Source organism: Trichosurus vulpecula, chromosome 2 (genome assembly GCF_011100635.1).
Source record: "Trichosurus vulpecula isolate mTriVul1 chromosome 2, mTriVul1.pri, whole genome shotgun sequence".
NCBI lineage: Eukaryota > Metazoa > Chordata > Mammalia > Diprotodontia > Phalangeridae > Trichosurus > Trichosurus vulpecula.
The window spans coordinates 238,372,032-238,388,886 of NC_050574.1; the positions used below are offsets into that span (position 1 = coordinate 238,372,032).

The window sequence follows — 16,855 nt, forward strand, 5'->3', positions numbered from 1 at the left end:
GGAGTTGAAGACCTTTGGCTAGATTCCATGCTCCGTCTTTTTGAAGGTGAAGCCTTGGACAAGTTACTTAATCCCTGGGCCTCAGTTTCCTCATTCGTAAAAATAAATAAGGTGTGCACCAGATGAGCTCCAAGTCCGGGGCAGCCTCTCTGCCAGCTTCACAGCCAACACCCCGGAGCAGAAGTGCAATGCCAGTGACGGGCACTCAGACGGTGGCCTCGGCAGCTACCGTGCCCACCTCCCTTCCCGCTCAGCACCACCCCTCGGCGCACGCGCGCGCTTGCTTTTATATGGGCCGGAAAGGGGCGTGGAGACGCCGGGGAGGGACGCGCTGACGCCAGGCCCGCGGCTGCGGCCGCCACAGCACCATCAGCCGCAGCCCCTGGGGCCGCGCGAGCCTCGCTCCGAGCTGCCGCGTCAGCCCGGGGAGGAGGGTCGGGGGGTCGGGGGGAGGGGCGGGGGGCGGGGGGGGGTGGTCCGCGGGGGCCGGGGCGGCGCAGCTGTTTTGAAGTTGAGCTCCGGCCTCCGGCCGCCGCTGCCTCCGCCGGCTTCATGTGAAACTTCTCCTGCCCGCCCCCTCCCTCCTCCCGCCCCTCCCTCCTTCCCTCCCTCCCTTCCCAGTCCCCACCTCCTCCTCCTCCTCCTCCTCCGCCTCCCTCTCCTTCTCCTCCTCCTCCCGGCCCCGCGCTGACAGCAGGGCCGGGGGCTCCCCCGCCGGGCTGTCTTTGCCAGGTTGACGGCGGTGGGGCGGGGGCCGCTCAGCCCGAGCCCCCGGAGCCCCCGGCGCGCCCCGGGGCCGGGATGGAGAAGCCCTCGGCGGTGGCGGCGTCCGTCTCGGAGGAGGAGGTGCTGGAGTGGCAAGTGGCGAGCCGAAAGAGGAAGGCCTGGGCCAAGTGCCGGGACTCCTGGCAGGCGTCGGAGACGGAGGAGCTCTCCACCGAAGCCACGCAGGAGGACGACGACGAGGACGACGCGGACCTGGCCGGAGAGAAGCTGCCCCCGGCTGCAGAGCGAGGTCAGGCCCGTCCGTGCGTCCGGCTGTCGGCCCGCCCGTCTGTCTATTTATCTGTGGGTCTGTCCGTCCGTCCATTAGTCCGTCTGTGTGTCCGTATGTTTACAGGCAGGGACTTTCATTTCTGCTAGGGAGGGGGCCTGCTTGGGAGTAACCATCCAACTCTTTGAATTCAGCCCCCCCCCCCGCCTCCAAACTACCCCTCCGGGACACCCAGACACCCCCACTCCCCTGGACGGTGAGGCAACCCTTCATTGATAAGGTTCGTAAGGAAAGGGTGGGGGGGGGGGACTTAAAAAAAAAGGCATTTTGTAACTTAAAATGCTTCGGTTGCCCTCTGTTGACCGAGGAGTAGTCAAAGTAAACACAAGTCAATTTTGAGACTCCTAGCCTCGGAGATGGAGAGCTGATTTTTTTTTTTTAATGCTTCATTTTGATGCGCAGCTAATCGTGTCTAAATAAGAGCAGTTTGGGACTTTCTCATTGGATGGAAAGTATCTTAGTACTAATGATCTGCCTCCCCGACTCTTTGTTTCATAGGAAACGTTCCAAATGAAAAGATCGCTATATGGCTCAAGGACTGTCGGTAAGTCAATTTTAATAAGAGAGAAAGGAAGAAGAGCCCCCAAAGGGACTGTCCGCTTGCCCATCTTCTCTTGATTCTCAGCTTTAAGTCCAAACAGCCGTGACTGATTTTTGTAAGTTGTGTCACTTTTCCGTGGAACCTTTACTCATCCCTTGTGTTGATCTTGAAAGGAACTATCACTTTATTTGAAGGAAACTTCACAGTTCGATGTTTTTCACAAGATCACTGATGCAAACTTGTACAGTGCTTCCTTGAGTACATACTGAAGCAGACTATAGTTAAATTTCTCTGCCTCCACTATGTTTTGGAAACTCATTAGAGCAAGTTTCTTCTTGTAGTTTTGTATTTGGAGCATGGATTTATCCATGTCACTGGCACTGAAAGAAAACAGCACCTTGAAGGCATTTGGTGCTCTGAAGTAATTTAATTATACTCTTCTGCAATGGTGAAAAATGTTTTGATAAGGTACATTAGGTGAAGCACATTTGTTTGTAAGTTTGGCTCCTGTAAAGTTGGCTTTTTTATATTTTAATTTTTTTGCAGGTTACTTGTTTAAGGTTTATTGAACCTTTAGCTTCAGAGCACCTTGTGTCAAGGATCATTTTAGTATTTCCAGCTTAGGCAGCTGATGACATTTTCTTAAAGAAAATATTTTCCTCTGAGAATGTCCTCTTCAGTTTATTTTTCTTCCTTAAAGGCAGATGAAATCCTGACATTTTTGATGCCATTTTTGATAAGTACCTTAGAATCTCTAAGCACTTTTTAACCATGGAGTTTAATTTTTAAAAAAAAAGCAAGATTTTGTGACTCAATCATAAAATCTAGAGTTAGGCACTTTAAAGATCATTCAATCCAGTCTCTGTCAGTAGGAAAATTGTGCCTGGTTATAAGGCGATTTCATTTGTCTTACACCTGCTTAACTTGATAGTGAGGCTCTAATTTGTTAATGGTGTTAAAGCTTAGTTGATATTTTACATTTGAATGGAAGATTTGTGTAAGTATATTTGGTGATTCTTGAGAAAAAGACCATGAAATTCAGTGAATTTACTTTTATTCACTTCTGATTATGACTATAATTGTTGTGGATAATGATATTTTCTCGTATAGCTTTTTAAAATATTCAGTCTCCGGTTTTAATTGCAGGATTGTTATTTCTTATATTTCTTTTTTTTTTGAGAATCTCAAAGATATTTTAGCTTTTAAAAGAATATTCTTAAATTTTATTGCTTGAACATAAATGTGCGTATAGAAAATGTATTTCTTTGGTAACAGCAAAAAAAGGAATTGTACCTTGTTAACTGATTTGCAGAGTTGAAGCATTTGTAGGTAGGATATGATTACATAGGAAGTAAGAGTCAATATTTTTGGTTTTTAAATTGCAGCCTTTAAAATAGATGCAACCGAAAAGTGTTTCGAGTCTTAAGTATTTAACCTTTCATGAAAATCCTTGGACTAGTTAGTATGCCATTCATTCTAGACTGATTTTCAGTCTTTTTTCCCTCTTAGATCTCATTCTTCTCCTTCCTTGCAGTCACACTTGTTGGGTACAAATACATTCTTTTTTACTTGTGAAAGCTAAAAGATAAGAAGTTTCACTAAGGTTGGTAATACTGTCATAGATTTAGCTGCCTAGGAGGAGGTATTAAAGTAGCATCTCTTTGGAGAAAACAGAGTTTTGAGGTAGCCTCTTAAACTGAGTTTTTGGGTTTTTTCACCCTGAATGGGTGGACTATGTGTAATACAACCTTGAATATGGTATTTTTATTTTATGTGTTATGTAAAATCTTTTTGCAAACTTATCTGTATGTATCATTCTATTAGAATTTTCAAAATCGACACTTTTCTTAAGTCCTATCTTTATTTTAATTACCATTTTATTTTTCGTGGGAAGGGGAAGCAAGAGTTGTTCAGATTAGACATAAATTGGCTAAATTACCCTCTAATTGCTTGTCACAGAAGCCAAAGAGGGTTTTTGGAAGACTTAATTATGCTGTTTGGGTTTTTTTTTGCCATTTACTGTTAGGTGCATGTAACAGTGTAACAGGTATTGGCATCCACAGAAATAATTGCCAATATATCTGAGCATTGGGAAGTAATTATAATTGTTAAAATGAACCACACACAATTAGATGTTTTAACATATAAGAAAAATCCCATAGTTCCCAAAGTTTTATTGAGATAAGTAACTTTATTTTTGCAAATTCTTTACCACAGAAAGCATTGAATTTGCTTGATCTGTATTCCGATACACTTAACATTTTGAGATTTTATTTTTGTTTTGGTTTTTTTTTTCTCTTCAGTTGACTGTTAGATTTACAGCAACTCTATAAATTACTTCAGAAGGACAACTTTCATTTAAGATAAAAGTTCTGTTACAAAGCAAACCGCAAGTCTCATGCTATGATTTACTTTTGAAATGTTTCATACTGATTTTAAGTGTAAAAATATTTTTCTTTTTCAAAAAAGAAATTTCCAATTCATCTGGCTTTAACAAACTAAGACAACACATTCTTATGAACAGAGATCGTATTAGCAGTGGTTAGTTGTGTGTAGATTTTAATGTTAATACGCAAGATTTCTGAAGTACCCTTTAAAATAGTTAATAATGATAATAATAAAAATAGTCTTTCAGTTATTTGTTCCTACCTCATACTGAGGTGTGAACTTTAGAAGCTTTAACAGATTTGTGTTTTGATTTTTTTTGGTAGTCATTCTTGAAGTCTAACAAATATGAAAAAAATGTGGGAAGTTTTTGGGGAGAGGGAGGACAGGAAGACAGGGATTCATAAAATGTTAGACCTAGAAAAACAAATGAAATTTAAGAAGATTGGGACTTGTTTAGTAGTGTCAGATTTTCTTTAAGTTTCTGACATAAATAATTTTGATTTACTTCAACTCTGGTTTTTTATTTTGGGAAGGCTAGTCTAATATTTTTAAAAGAACGTCAAGCTATGTCAGTAATACAGTTCTTGCTCTTGATCGATGACAGTTGAACCTGTCTTAGTGAACTGTTTTTGCAATAAATAATTTTTTAATTCTTTGAGATTTACTCATGTAATCAGTTTTCATTCTTTGTGTATGTTCTAGGAAGAGTGTGAAACTTTGGTTTTAAACTTGTTATTATATAGCCTATTAAGGAAGTATGTAAAGGAACAATATTTTAAAGAATTAAGACAGTTATGTGTGTTGTGTGGTTTCAGAACACCTTTGGGAGCATCACTAGATGAGCAGAGCAATATTACACTCAAGGGTAAGAGAAAGTAACTTGTCAATATCATTTTTAAAATGTGGTTTCTGCTCTATTTTATTTTGGATTAAAAGTGTATATTTAAGTCAAATGCAAATATATAAAGTTTGCAGATACAGATAAAAAGTTTTCCTTAGGGGGGCAGCTAGGTGGTGCAGTGAGTGGAGCACACCCTAGAGTCCGGAGGACCTGAGTTCAAATGCAGCCTCAGGCACTTGACAGGTGTACTAGCTGTGTGATCTTGGGCAAGTCACTTAACCCCAATTGCCCTGCCCAGGGGCGGGGGGTGGGGGGGGAACCAACAAGAACACAAAAAAAAGATTAAAAAAAAGTTTTCCCTCAGTCTAAATGAGAAGAACTTACCTATTGTAAGCGGTAAAAGCAAATATTTCATGAAACTCGCCTCTTTTGCATTTATAAATCTTAGTTTTCTGATATGATTAGATATGGTAGGAATTTAGCAGTAGTAATAAGTATTTGTGTTGAATGGACTGGGTAACCCTTGATATAATAATTAAATATTTCTTTGCTTATACTTAACTTGCCGCACCTGAAAACTTACCACCTGTGCAAAACAGAACTTTAAAGTTCAAAGTACAAGAATGTTCAGGTAGTTACAGGGCTAATAAAAAGCACGTACAGTATCAGCAGATCTAGCTTGAGCTCCTGGGTTTTAATATGAGAGTGAAGGAAGAATGACTGCTCTAGGATGTGGTTTTCAATGAAACTCCTAGATAAGATGTTACCTAATTAAACCTCATCAAAAAATAGCAAGTTTAATTAGCTTGTAGGTGGATCTGTGAAAATTTAATGTGAGTACAAATTATTATTATAAATCTTTTTTTCCGGTTTTCTAGAGCTTTTCATTATGTGATTTCAGTAGAGATATCTGAGTAATTTCAGGGTCTGAAATATTTCACTATATTTTACAAATTTGCTTGGTTAAATATAACTGTAAATATTTAACTAGAGTTTCACCTTGCTGTTTGGGAAAGAAAACACAATACTAAGTTTTCTGAATTCTCAAATGTTAATTTTCAGGTGTTCTTGTGAAAAATGGAGGAAGTTTTGAAGATGACTTGTCTTTGGGAGCTGAGGGTATGTTTGCAAGAATTGTGTGATTTGAAGGCAATAAATACGCTTTTAAATCCGATATATCATTCTGACAAAACTTTTTTTCCCTTAATGGTGAGGAAATTGAATGTACTTTGGAGTTGGCTATCCAATGAGCTAAATTTAGTTATATTAAAAACTACTTGGACTTATCTGCCAAGATCTTTCCTGTGTGCTCTGATGCTCTAGTCATAGCATGTAGGATTAGTATAAGAAAGCTTGTGGAAAAAAACCTGAATTTTCCATATTCCTTGGGTACCATGCTTAAATTTTGTATAGAAAGAATGCAGAAATAACTGAGAGAAGAGTGGTGCTGAGAGAAGGAAACTAAAATAGATGTACTTTGGAAAAAACAAGTTGAAGCTGATTTTAGTATGAAGTAAGCTAAGATCAAGCTGGCAGCTGCTGCTTGTTATTATCAACTGTTTTTGTGACAATGCAGATTTTTTTTTTCTTTTCTCTTCCCCCTACCCCCTTTCAAAAGATTATAGAACTAGGACAGGGATTTATTAGAACTTAACAATGGGGAAACCAGTCATTGACTATATTAGTTCTTTATTAGTGTGCTAATAATGCTACAATTTTCAAATTATTTCTTTCTGTTGAGAGCAAAATTGACTAGATTAAAAATGGTTTGGTTGTTTTAGGAGTAAATGCTTATTTTAGTGGAGAAGTTTTTAGTTGTTTTTAGGTTTTATTGCTCTCCTTTTGTATTTTTTCATGTCGAATATCACATTATTGATAGTAGCTATCATTGTTATTATGTAATTACCTTTGTGCTGCTTACTCGTGGCTAAAGACAGTTATTCAGAGTTTTAAATTGTACTAAGGTAATAAAACCATTATACTCATCCAAGTAAGTAATACCCTTAATCTTTGATTGATTTAAAATAATCTACCTAGCCTAATGTGGTTTCAATTAAGAATGAGAACTATAGAATAATTTCTCAAGATGTTATTTTTGTTGATATGTTCTGAAGTACTTATTTTTTTCAGTGAACTTGAGTTTATTGCTACCTATCAGTAAATTGAAAGTTGTATTAAAAAATCCCTTGTAAAAATGCAAATTATTATTGAGAATAAGAAGACACTTTTGTCACTGGTTTTAGCAGTTTCTCAGAATTGAATGATTTCATAAGGATCCAAAGTTGTATTTTTTTTTTTAAGTTTAACACTTGTTCTCTTCATGCAAATATTTCCTTGGTTATATTAATAATGAAATAGCTAAACCAGAAATGGAAAATGAATAGTTGGCTGAAATGCATATTGCTAAGCATTTTTTATTAAGTGTTTTATTTCACATGTATGTAAAAATTTAAGAAACAGGTAAAATAGCTATTTAATGCATGCTTGGTGAATTGAATCATTGAATCATATATAAATTTTTTCTTATTTTTGTAAAATGAAAGAGCTATATTAAAAAAAATTGTACTGTCAGAATCAATAGCACATATATAATAGTGTGTTATATAGGAAAAATTGGTTGCTTTAAGTAGTTAACTTTTTAGCCTTTCAGAAAAAGTGTGTTAGGAATATAAATGTTCTTGGTTATATTGAGGAATGAGAGCTAAACACTCCCCCATCCCCTTTTTAGGTATTATTTTTATATTTCTGTTGCCAGTAGTTTCTAATTAGCCCATTAGGACCATTTATAATATGTACTGTATAACCAAATTCATTTATTCCAAATGATTATGTAAAGGAATTCGGGTTTTAGGGATTTTTTCCTTCTTAATTCAAACACTAAAATGGAATATATAAGAAACATGTGACTCTCATCTTATCTCTGCATTATGCCTAATGGTATGCAGATTGCCAGCCAAGATGAGAATTTGGAATCTAGGGCACTAGTGTTCCTGTAGCTAATTTACTTTCATATGTACTATATCATAGTAATCATGACTAGTAAACATTTTTATGCATTTTTTTCTTTCTGCAGCTAACCAACTACATGAAGGTGATGCTCAAACTGAACCCTGGTATGTGCTTTGTTTGACTTTCTCTCATTAAAACAATAAAAGGCATTACGAAAAGTAAAGTTTGATGTAGTTTGTTTATATTCACAGCAGTAGTGTCTTGGCTAAGGAAAGACGACTTCAATTTCATCAGAAGGGGAGAAGTATGAATTCTACTGGCTCTGGAAAAAGTAGTGGAACCGTATCAAGGTAACTCAAGTATTTTAAAATTATATGGAATTAAATTGTGTCATGGGTTCCTTCCTTCCCTACTGAATTGTCTTCCTAGCATAACCAAATCAAATTAAAAATATTTCATTTTCCGGTTTCAGCCAAAATTTATTGTTTTAATTGTGCTTTTAAAATAATTTAAAACAAAAAAAAAATAACTCTCTGTGTCACAGTGGTTGAATTGAGCTCTGAAGGACCTTGTAAAGCCAGGGGTTCCTAGCCTTTTTTTGTTTGTCATGGACTGCTTTGGCAGTCTAGTGAAGCCTATGGACCATTTCTCAGAATAACAGTGTTTACATGATTGAAGACAATGCTAAATTTCAATTAAATTCAGTTACATTTAAGTTCACAGACCCCTTGAAATCTATTCATGGAGCCTTTGGGAATTTTGGGCCTTAGGATAAGCCTTGGTATAAAGGGAAGTAAGAATTTCATAGTAGAATAGGAGGGAATAGTATGAAATAGACTGTACTCATATGAAGCAAAATACAGAATAAACTTTACTAACTTGCTGAACCTAGAACCAAACCCATATAATAATTTTTAAAATTTAGCTAAACTGAAGTTCTGCAAACCACACACATTTATCATGAACCAATTTGAATTAGAATAAATCTATATATTTTCTAAAAATCTCCTGAATTGGAATTTCAGAATACTCTGATAATAACTTCAAGTCCTCCAAAGTTTTCAAATTTGTTACTCTTTCTGCCCTGTTGTTTACAAGAACAAGTCCCAGAATCTGAAATAGTTTTAGAAAGAAATTGAGGGGGTGAGGTGGGGGGAGGGGAAGAGACAGAGAGCATGTGCAGAGCAAAAGAGCACGTGAGGAAGTGAGTTGGAAAGAAAGGGTGGCTCCTCTGCAGGTTCTGAAAAGTTTATATTATGTAGGATTTTTGCAAGTATACTTCCACATGAATCACATGTATGCACTTACGCAGTTTTTGCCTAGAGGACAACTTGAAAGCAAGGTAGATTGAGATGGATATTAGAAAATAGAAACGTTTAATAAAATTTGGACAAAACCAAAACACAAGCTTTGGTGGATCCTAAACAAGTCCTGGGTGTGGTAACTTAAAACAAGAATACTTTGGGTGGATCCACAGCCTAGGGGAATGCAAAATAACTTGTAGCCATCTGTAGCATTCCTAGAGTTACTGGGTTCAGGCAGCATTCTAGGTGCAGATTATATAAAATTGGATTTAAACAGTATAATAATTTTTTCTGAACATTATAATAAATCATTTTTCCCATAGGCCAAGGTGGTATCTTGGATTACCAATGGGAGCAGAGTGGAGGGATGATATGTGTTTCATTGAAACTACCTTTTTTATTATATGCTGTTGTCCATATCTCACAGCTTCCATTGCCTGAGCTGAATTGCTTAAAGGATTCAGGCCCCTCCCTATCTTACTATATTTGTCCACTCCTATCTGTATTGTCTCGCTAGAATAGAAAAGATGATAAAACCTGAAGGAAAGCAAAAAAAAAAAAAAAAAGCTCTATATCTCTTGGCATAAGAGTTCTTTAAGTTTCATAGGCTCTTTTTGTTTCCTTCCTAATGAAGAAATTTCTTCCATAGCTTGACTTTTACTTTGTTTTCTCAAAACTTCCCTTTCCTTCCCACCTGGGGGAGGGGAAGGGGGAAGAGGGAGGAAGGGAAAACAACTACTTTTCTTTAGTGGAAATCCACTAAAATGACAAAGTCAATAAGGTGAGTATTTATTCTTTTAGAATTGTGTTGATTGGTTATTTTTTTTAAGGCTATTTAGTCAACTTTCTAACTAATTCCTTGAATGTAACGACTCTTTGTTAGGTATTATGCCTTATTAACACCAAAATGGATAACAGCTTAAACAGATAATAGCTGCAAAGAAAAAACATATTTTATTATACTTTTTATTTTTAAATCTTAGAAAAACAGGGATAGATTGTATTAGTTTTTAACTTGTGTATGAAGTCAGTTGTTTGTGATTTTTTTGTCTTTGCATTTTGCTTCATTTTACTTCCCTCCCTACCCCCATTCCCCCTTCATAGTGTTTCAGAACTGCTGGAACTTTATGAAGAAGATCCTGAAGAAATTCTTTACAATCTTGGATTTGGACGAGATGAACCAGATATTGCTTCTAAAATTCCATCAAGGTTTTTTAATTCATCATCATTTGCCAGAGGGATAGATATTAAAGTATTTTTAAGTGCTCAAATGCAGCGGATGGAAGTGGAAAACCCAAATTTTGCTTTAACAAGTAAGTTTTTTTTTTTAATGGAACAAGTTATGATTTTGCAGTCACAGTAAATAGTTGTTTAAACATCCTCATTCTTCAAGAATAGTACTACAAATGTACTTGAATGAAATGTTTATATTTAAAATCATAAATAATTTTTTGAGTAACTTTTTATTCTCTAATAAAAAATGATGGTCTGACTTGGATTCCTGTAATTAATTTATCAAACTCATTATGTGTGTGTCTCTCAAAAATAAGGTATACTTACACAACCTGTATTGATATTACCAAGAATAATTTACTTGCAAGAAACTTACCAGTTGTAGTTCAAATTTGCCGGTTGTGTTTTAGTTTTGGAAATGAGAGGTGGGAGAGGGGCCATTGTAATCATTAGATGAAATCATAGTCTAAAATTTTTGCAGTTTTCCTTAATCACTTAAACTCATTGTCTTTGTGCTTCCTTTTATATTCTCTAAATATTCAATAGGAAAATAAAAATCTGCCATGTATACCTTACAAACATACACTCTGTTGCCATTTTATATTTGCTTTGCTTTGTCATGTCAAAAACTGATAAATTCTGTGCTTTGTGCTAATACATTCTATTCATAAACGTGCAAATATAAACTATATGAAACTCAGATTAGAAAAAAGAAAGGATTGAGAGTTTTTCTTATTTAATATAACATGTCACAAATTTAAATTCATTTTTGTCTTCATGTAGGCCGTTTTCGTCAAATTGAAGTGCTTACTACTGTGGCCAATGCTTTTTCTTCTTTATATTCTCAAGTCTCTGGGACTCCATTGCAGAGAATTGGTAGTATGTCTTCTGTCATCTCTAACAAGGAGACAGATGCCCCTCCACCTTTAACTCGAAGTAACACTGCAAGTCGATTAATGAAAACACTATCAAAACTGAATTTATGTGGGAATCAACTAGCAGGAGAAAGTACCCCATCCCCAGCTGCTGAAAAGGGAAAAATTTCAAGTGTTCCATGGACTGAAGAAAATGGCATTAAAAGTGATCAAAAATCACCCAAAAATGTAAAAAAGAAAGATAGTTCACCTTTGTTGGCCACAGTGAAAGAAGAGGTATCTGGTAATCCAACAAACATGGGCAGTGTTAACATTGAAAGACTTTCTGATGAAGTAAGTAGTAATTTAAACCAAGGAACGGAAGATGGTCAAAATAAGGAATCTGAAAGTCATGAAATTAGACAAGGTGAAAAATCTGGCATTATAGACTCTAATTTGAATAGTGACTTCATCATATCCAGCAGTAGTGAGATAGAAAGCAGCAGTGAGCTGAAAAATGTACATATATCTACACCAGATAAAGAACCATGTGTACCAATACCAAACCCATCCTTAAAGAACATAATGACATCACAAAAGGACTCCTTTGAAATGGAAGAGGTAAGTACAAAAATACCGGAACTGTGTTCAAGTGATGTGCAATTTTCTTAAAAAAAAAAAATCAGTCATTAATTCCCTCTAATTCATATAAACCAAAGCATTTATAAAATGAAACCTAGCTGGATGAATGGAAAAAAAAATTAAGCCTTTCAGGTTTTGACAGTGTTGGTATTAAAAAAAAAAATTTGTCTTATTCAAAGGTGAAATAAATGACCATTTCCTGGTGTAGGTGTGATTTTGTATGCACACACGTGCATACAAAATACATATAATACATATGCGTATATGTATTAGTATGAATGAAGAACCTGAGAACAGGTTTTGTTGGAGGTATGTGGAAACAGAACATGATGATATTGGGTCTTTGGAAAGAAGGTAAAATATACATAGAAAAAGGGAGACAATAGGCATTAAAAAATTTTACCTTACAGTTCTGATTAGGGTTAATTATGCATCTAGTGTAGCAGAATTGGATATGACTAAAAGATTAATTTGATCTGATTTGAAAAAGCTTAGATGAGCTTGCTTTGAATAGCAAGAACTAGTAACCTCTTAAGTTACTGAGAGAACGTAAACTCCTTGAGAGTAGAAGCTGTTTATTTTCCTTTGTATTCCTAGCACAGTGCCTCAAGTATAGTAGCATTAATAAATGTTTGTTGATTAATGATTTCTTGATCTTTGGAAAGCTTCATTAATGGATCATGCAGAGTGATCTGTAGAAATCAAAAAATTTGGTATCATCTGATTTTCTTGCATTTGTATAGTTTCTTCCATTTCTATTAACTTAAAGGTAGCCCACCAAAAGATTCTAACTTACTCTGATTTTACAAATTTTGTGTTTATGGAGGGGGGAGGCTTATCTAATTTCTTCTGAAATTTAATATCGCATTATAATTTGTCCTTAAAGTAGAATGCTTTTGAAAAAGATGTTAATCTAAAGTAAATTCCACCCTGCTTTAGTCAATCCTTTTTTAAAATAACAATTTGTTTTCCATATTAAAATAGTCTTTAAAATGCAATGTTCACCTGCTAAGATTTGAATGTACTGTTTCCTTTACAATAATTTGATGGCATACAGACTATTTGCAGTAGCATATTTCTTTTAGTCTCTTGTCGTAAAGTAACATAGAACCTTAAATATTGACCATGGTATTTTTTTTTACAACTTTATTATTTATTACAATTATTTAATTGTAATTTAAATTACAGATGTCTTATTTAGCATATAGGTAAGGATCACTGCTACTTGATAAACATTCTAAACTTGGAACTTTGAGATCTTTCAGTACAATAACCATTGCTGGGAGGGAGTAATGTGCAGTCCCAGTAATCAAGTGACTACTAGAAATTGCCAGTCTCAGTCTCTCCTCTGAGTTTCAGTCCTGCATCACCAGTTGCATTATTAGACATTTTGCACTGAATGTATAAATTAAACATTTCAGACTTTGAGACATCTTAAATTTATTATCTTTTACTCTAAACTCTCCCTTCTTGCAAATGTAAATGTTTTTGTCCAAGGCATTATCATCCTTCCAATGTCTCTGCTTTATAATCTTGGTTATCTTTGATTCTTTATCCTCCCTCAGTTCACATTTCTAGTCAGCTGCCAATTCTTGCTTGTTTTCTACCTTGCCTTCCAAACATCTCTTCCATTCAACCCCTTTTCTTTATTCAAGTAGCTACCACCTTAGTTCAGGTCTTTGTCATCTCTTGCTTAGATTGAAATAATCTAATTGGTTTCCCCAACTCAAGTCTCTCACCACTCCAGTCCATGCTGCACACTGCTGCAAAAGTTATTTTCCCTAAGCTTAGTTCTGACCATGCAGCTTCCCTACTTTACCAATTCCAGTGGCTTCCTATCTCTGCTAGGATAAAATTGTAACTTCTCAATGTTTATAGTCTAGCCAAACTTATTCTCTCTGGTTCCTCTCTAATGATATCCCAGTCTCCCTTTTCCATCTCTTTGCATTGCCATCCTCCATACTTGGCATGCATTCCTTCTTTACCTCTGTTTCATAGAGCACCTTTCTTCCTTTATGAGGTAGCTTAGGCACCATCTTATTCATAAAGCCTTTTCAGATAATCCCTTCCTCCCCTTGACCCCAGCTCCTAATAACTTTCCTCCCAAAAACTACCTAGTAATGTATCTACTATATGTGTGTATATGTATTTATTACATATATATGTATATATGTGTGTATATATATTATATATATGTATATATGCTTATGCTGCAAAGACATAAATATGCTTGTCTAGAATGTAAGCTCATTGTGAGGAGGGATTATCCTATTTGTATTTTTTTTTGGAGTGTGGAAGGCAGGGCAGTTGGGGTTAAGTGACTTGCTCAAGGTCACACAGCTAGTAAGTGTATCAAGTGTCTGAGGCCGGATTTGAACTCAGGTCCTCCTGACTCCCGGGTGTGCTCTACTCACTGTGCCACCTAGCTATCCCTATTCTTTGCATTTTAATCCCTACTACCTTAGTACAGTATTTGGCCCGTGGTAGATACTTAATAAATACTGGTTCATTTTTTATAATGGGCATATAGGAACAACCATTTATTAGTCTTTCTGAAGCAACTTTTCAGTTAAATCAGAAAAAAAATTTTAAATTAGAAAACAAAACTGAAGAAATATGCTTAGAATTGAATCTTAATAAACAGGGGCATCCTTAGATCAGAATAAGAAGAGAGTTCTAAGATATCCATTATTCCAATTAGGACTTAATCAGCTGTCTTGTTAGTTATTATAAAGTTTCCAACAACAGTATATCTGAGGAGTTCAGACATCAAAGGTGATATTCACACTGGGTTGTCCAGACTCCAGTTCTCTTTTCCTGTTTGTTGTACCATGGTGGTCCTCGAGGCCTTTCTCAAGATAGCAGATGACCCTAATTTGAGTCTCAATCAAATAATGGGAACCCATACACTTAAGTGGTATGTTGCTAATTGTTTTTTTTTTCTTTTTTCTCCCTTCTTTTTGGTCTTTGAAAGCAGAAAAATTCACCTCAATCCAGAATTTAGGGCTGGCTCCTAGATAAGGAGAAACAGTGTACCACCATTCTAGAGTAATAGACTTATAGATAGGATTCTTGGGTTTTAATGCTATCTTAGGCACTAGTTGTGTGACTTTCGTCATAAGACTTAAACTTTCAGAGCCTATGTCTTCATGTGTAAAGTAGGAATTTCTTGTACTATGTACCTTACAGGTTGTTGTGACTAAGCACTGTGCGGGCCTTACAAGCACTGTATAAACATTTGTAGTTGTTATTCTATGTAAAATTGTCAAAAAGCCAAAATACTGAGGATTACAAAGTTAAATATTTTGGTAAGATCTGAAGGAATTGGAAAACCTTCCTTTCTTCGAAGTACATATATATATATATATATATATATATATATATATACCCTTAAACCTTGATTTGTCTAGATTAAATTGAGTGCTTCATAAACACATTTGAAATATGGAGAATTAAAAGGGGAGAATAATTTTGCTATTCAGGTTCATTGAATTATAGACTTAAAATGACTAGCACTGTATTTTCAAGCTCTACACCCTCTCCCCACCCCCTTGGGATCCTTAAAGAAGGTTTATTAAACAATGGATAAAGACGGGAAGCATGTTATTTTACTTCCTTTTCTCCCAGTTAGATTTGGGGCATATTGACAGAAATGAGAACAATCCTACTAGTGCAACTTTTAGATCCCAATGAAAATGTGTTGTAACTTTTTTCAATCTCTTTCCTTTGAATTTTGAGTTCTATTGGGAACTTACTTCCTGTGAAGACAGCCAGTAAGTATGAGTAAGAGTTCTTTCAAAAGAGTCTTTTTCAGTAAGTCAGTTCTCTTTAATAGATTAGTTGAACATCAGTCAGTACCAGTGGAGGGAAAAGAGGCTTTTGGGTTGCTAGGTAAGGCATTAAGTTCTAAAAGTGACATTGTACCAAGAGGAGAGGAATACTACCAGGGTCAGAGGTGAGAAGCTTTGGCAGCAAGAAGTCTGGCTTTTGAGAACTTGGCCATTGAGAGCAAAGAGAGACTATATATTATATGAAAAAAGAGCCAAGAAGCTGGGAAGACTAATCCAGGTCTGTAAAAATGCAATTGTTTGCCTCATATAAATTACCCAGACACCATTTCTCAATTTGGATGCCAGTTTATTTACATGGAAGTATTTTGCAAACTATTCAAAATTATATTTACTTCTTTTTTTTTTTGAAACTTGCAAAATTAGAAATTTATTTGGTTTGTCTATTCATAATGACAGAATTACTTATGGTTTCTTTTGTTCTCCTTAGACAGCTTATTGTGAGTATGTTACTACAGCAGTGTACTTTTCAAAACAACAGAGCAGTAATATGAGTGATTGATTGAGATCTAAATTGAAAATTACCCTATATCAGCAGCGCCTCTTTGACAAGCTGGGACTACAGTCTCTCCCACAGAGTTAGCATTATGTAACAATGAGCTAACTGATTGTGCATTTCAAGAGAGATTTGTTTTGTCTTTACCTGCCTCTGTGAAAGAAGTTTCTATGTGATATTTTCCTTATATCCAAGTGATTTGCCCAGGGTCAAAGAATTAGTATGTGAATGTGCTGTGCTGCTGATGGCGTAACTATTGGCCATGTGTGTAGATTTGTGACCCTCTCATTTGTAAAATGTGTTCAGTATATATTTGTGTGCTCAAAATGAAGTTGCTCCTGTTTACAGATTTAGCTGACATTCATTTTTTGACTTTTCCCCTCCTAAACTTCAGAACTTTATTTTACCAAAATTAGTGTACTCAAACTTATTAGACTTGGGTTTCAATCCCGATTGTTCTATCGTGTATTCTTTTGTACTTTACTATAGAACAATCTTCATAATAATTTTCCTCTTGCAGCGTAAATAATTGTATATTTTGCTTTCTTATCTAGATTGTAAATTTTCTCAGGACAAAGAAAGACTGCCCTTTTTTAAAAATAAGATATTTTCTGCACAGTGATAATTTAGTAAATATTGTTAAATTAACAGGTTAGAATATTTTGAGCTAAGCTCCCTGCCCTCCCAGGTTCTCATTCTTTGTAG

General features: G+C 36.0%; 1 protein-coding gene across 3 annotated transcripts in view; it reads left to right on the forward strand.

Moving 5' to 3' along the window:
- The first annotated feature begins 681 nt into the window (after window positions 1–681).
- ITPRID2 (ITPR interacting domain containing 2) overlaps window positions 682–16,855 on the forward strand; it is a 45,194-nt gene continuing 29,020 nt past the window's right edge. For 2 of the 3 annotated variants that reach the window (XM_036744441.1, XM_036744444.1), the window contains exons 1-8: window positions 682–1,015; window positions 1,553–1,598; window positions 4,799–4,848; window positions 5,887–5,943; window positions 7,898–7,937; window positions 8,025–8,123; window positions 10,182–10,390; window positions 11,094–11,785. In XM_036744441.1, coding sequence (XP_036600336.1) covers window positions 802–1,015; window positions 1,553–1,598; window positions 4,799–4,848; window positions 5,887–5,943; window positions 7,898–7,937; window positions 8,025–8,123; window positions 10,182–10,390; window positions 11,094–11,785 — 1,407 coding nt within the window. In that variant the 5' untranslated portion in view covers window positions 682–801. The remainder of the gene's footprint in view (window positions 1,016–1,552; window positions 1,599–4,798; window positions 4,849–5,886; window positions 5,944–7,897; window positions 7,938–8,024; window positions 8,124–10,181; window positions 10,391–11,093; window positions 11,786–16,855) is intronic. The other variant, XM_036744443.1, reaches the window with a different exon arrangement.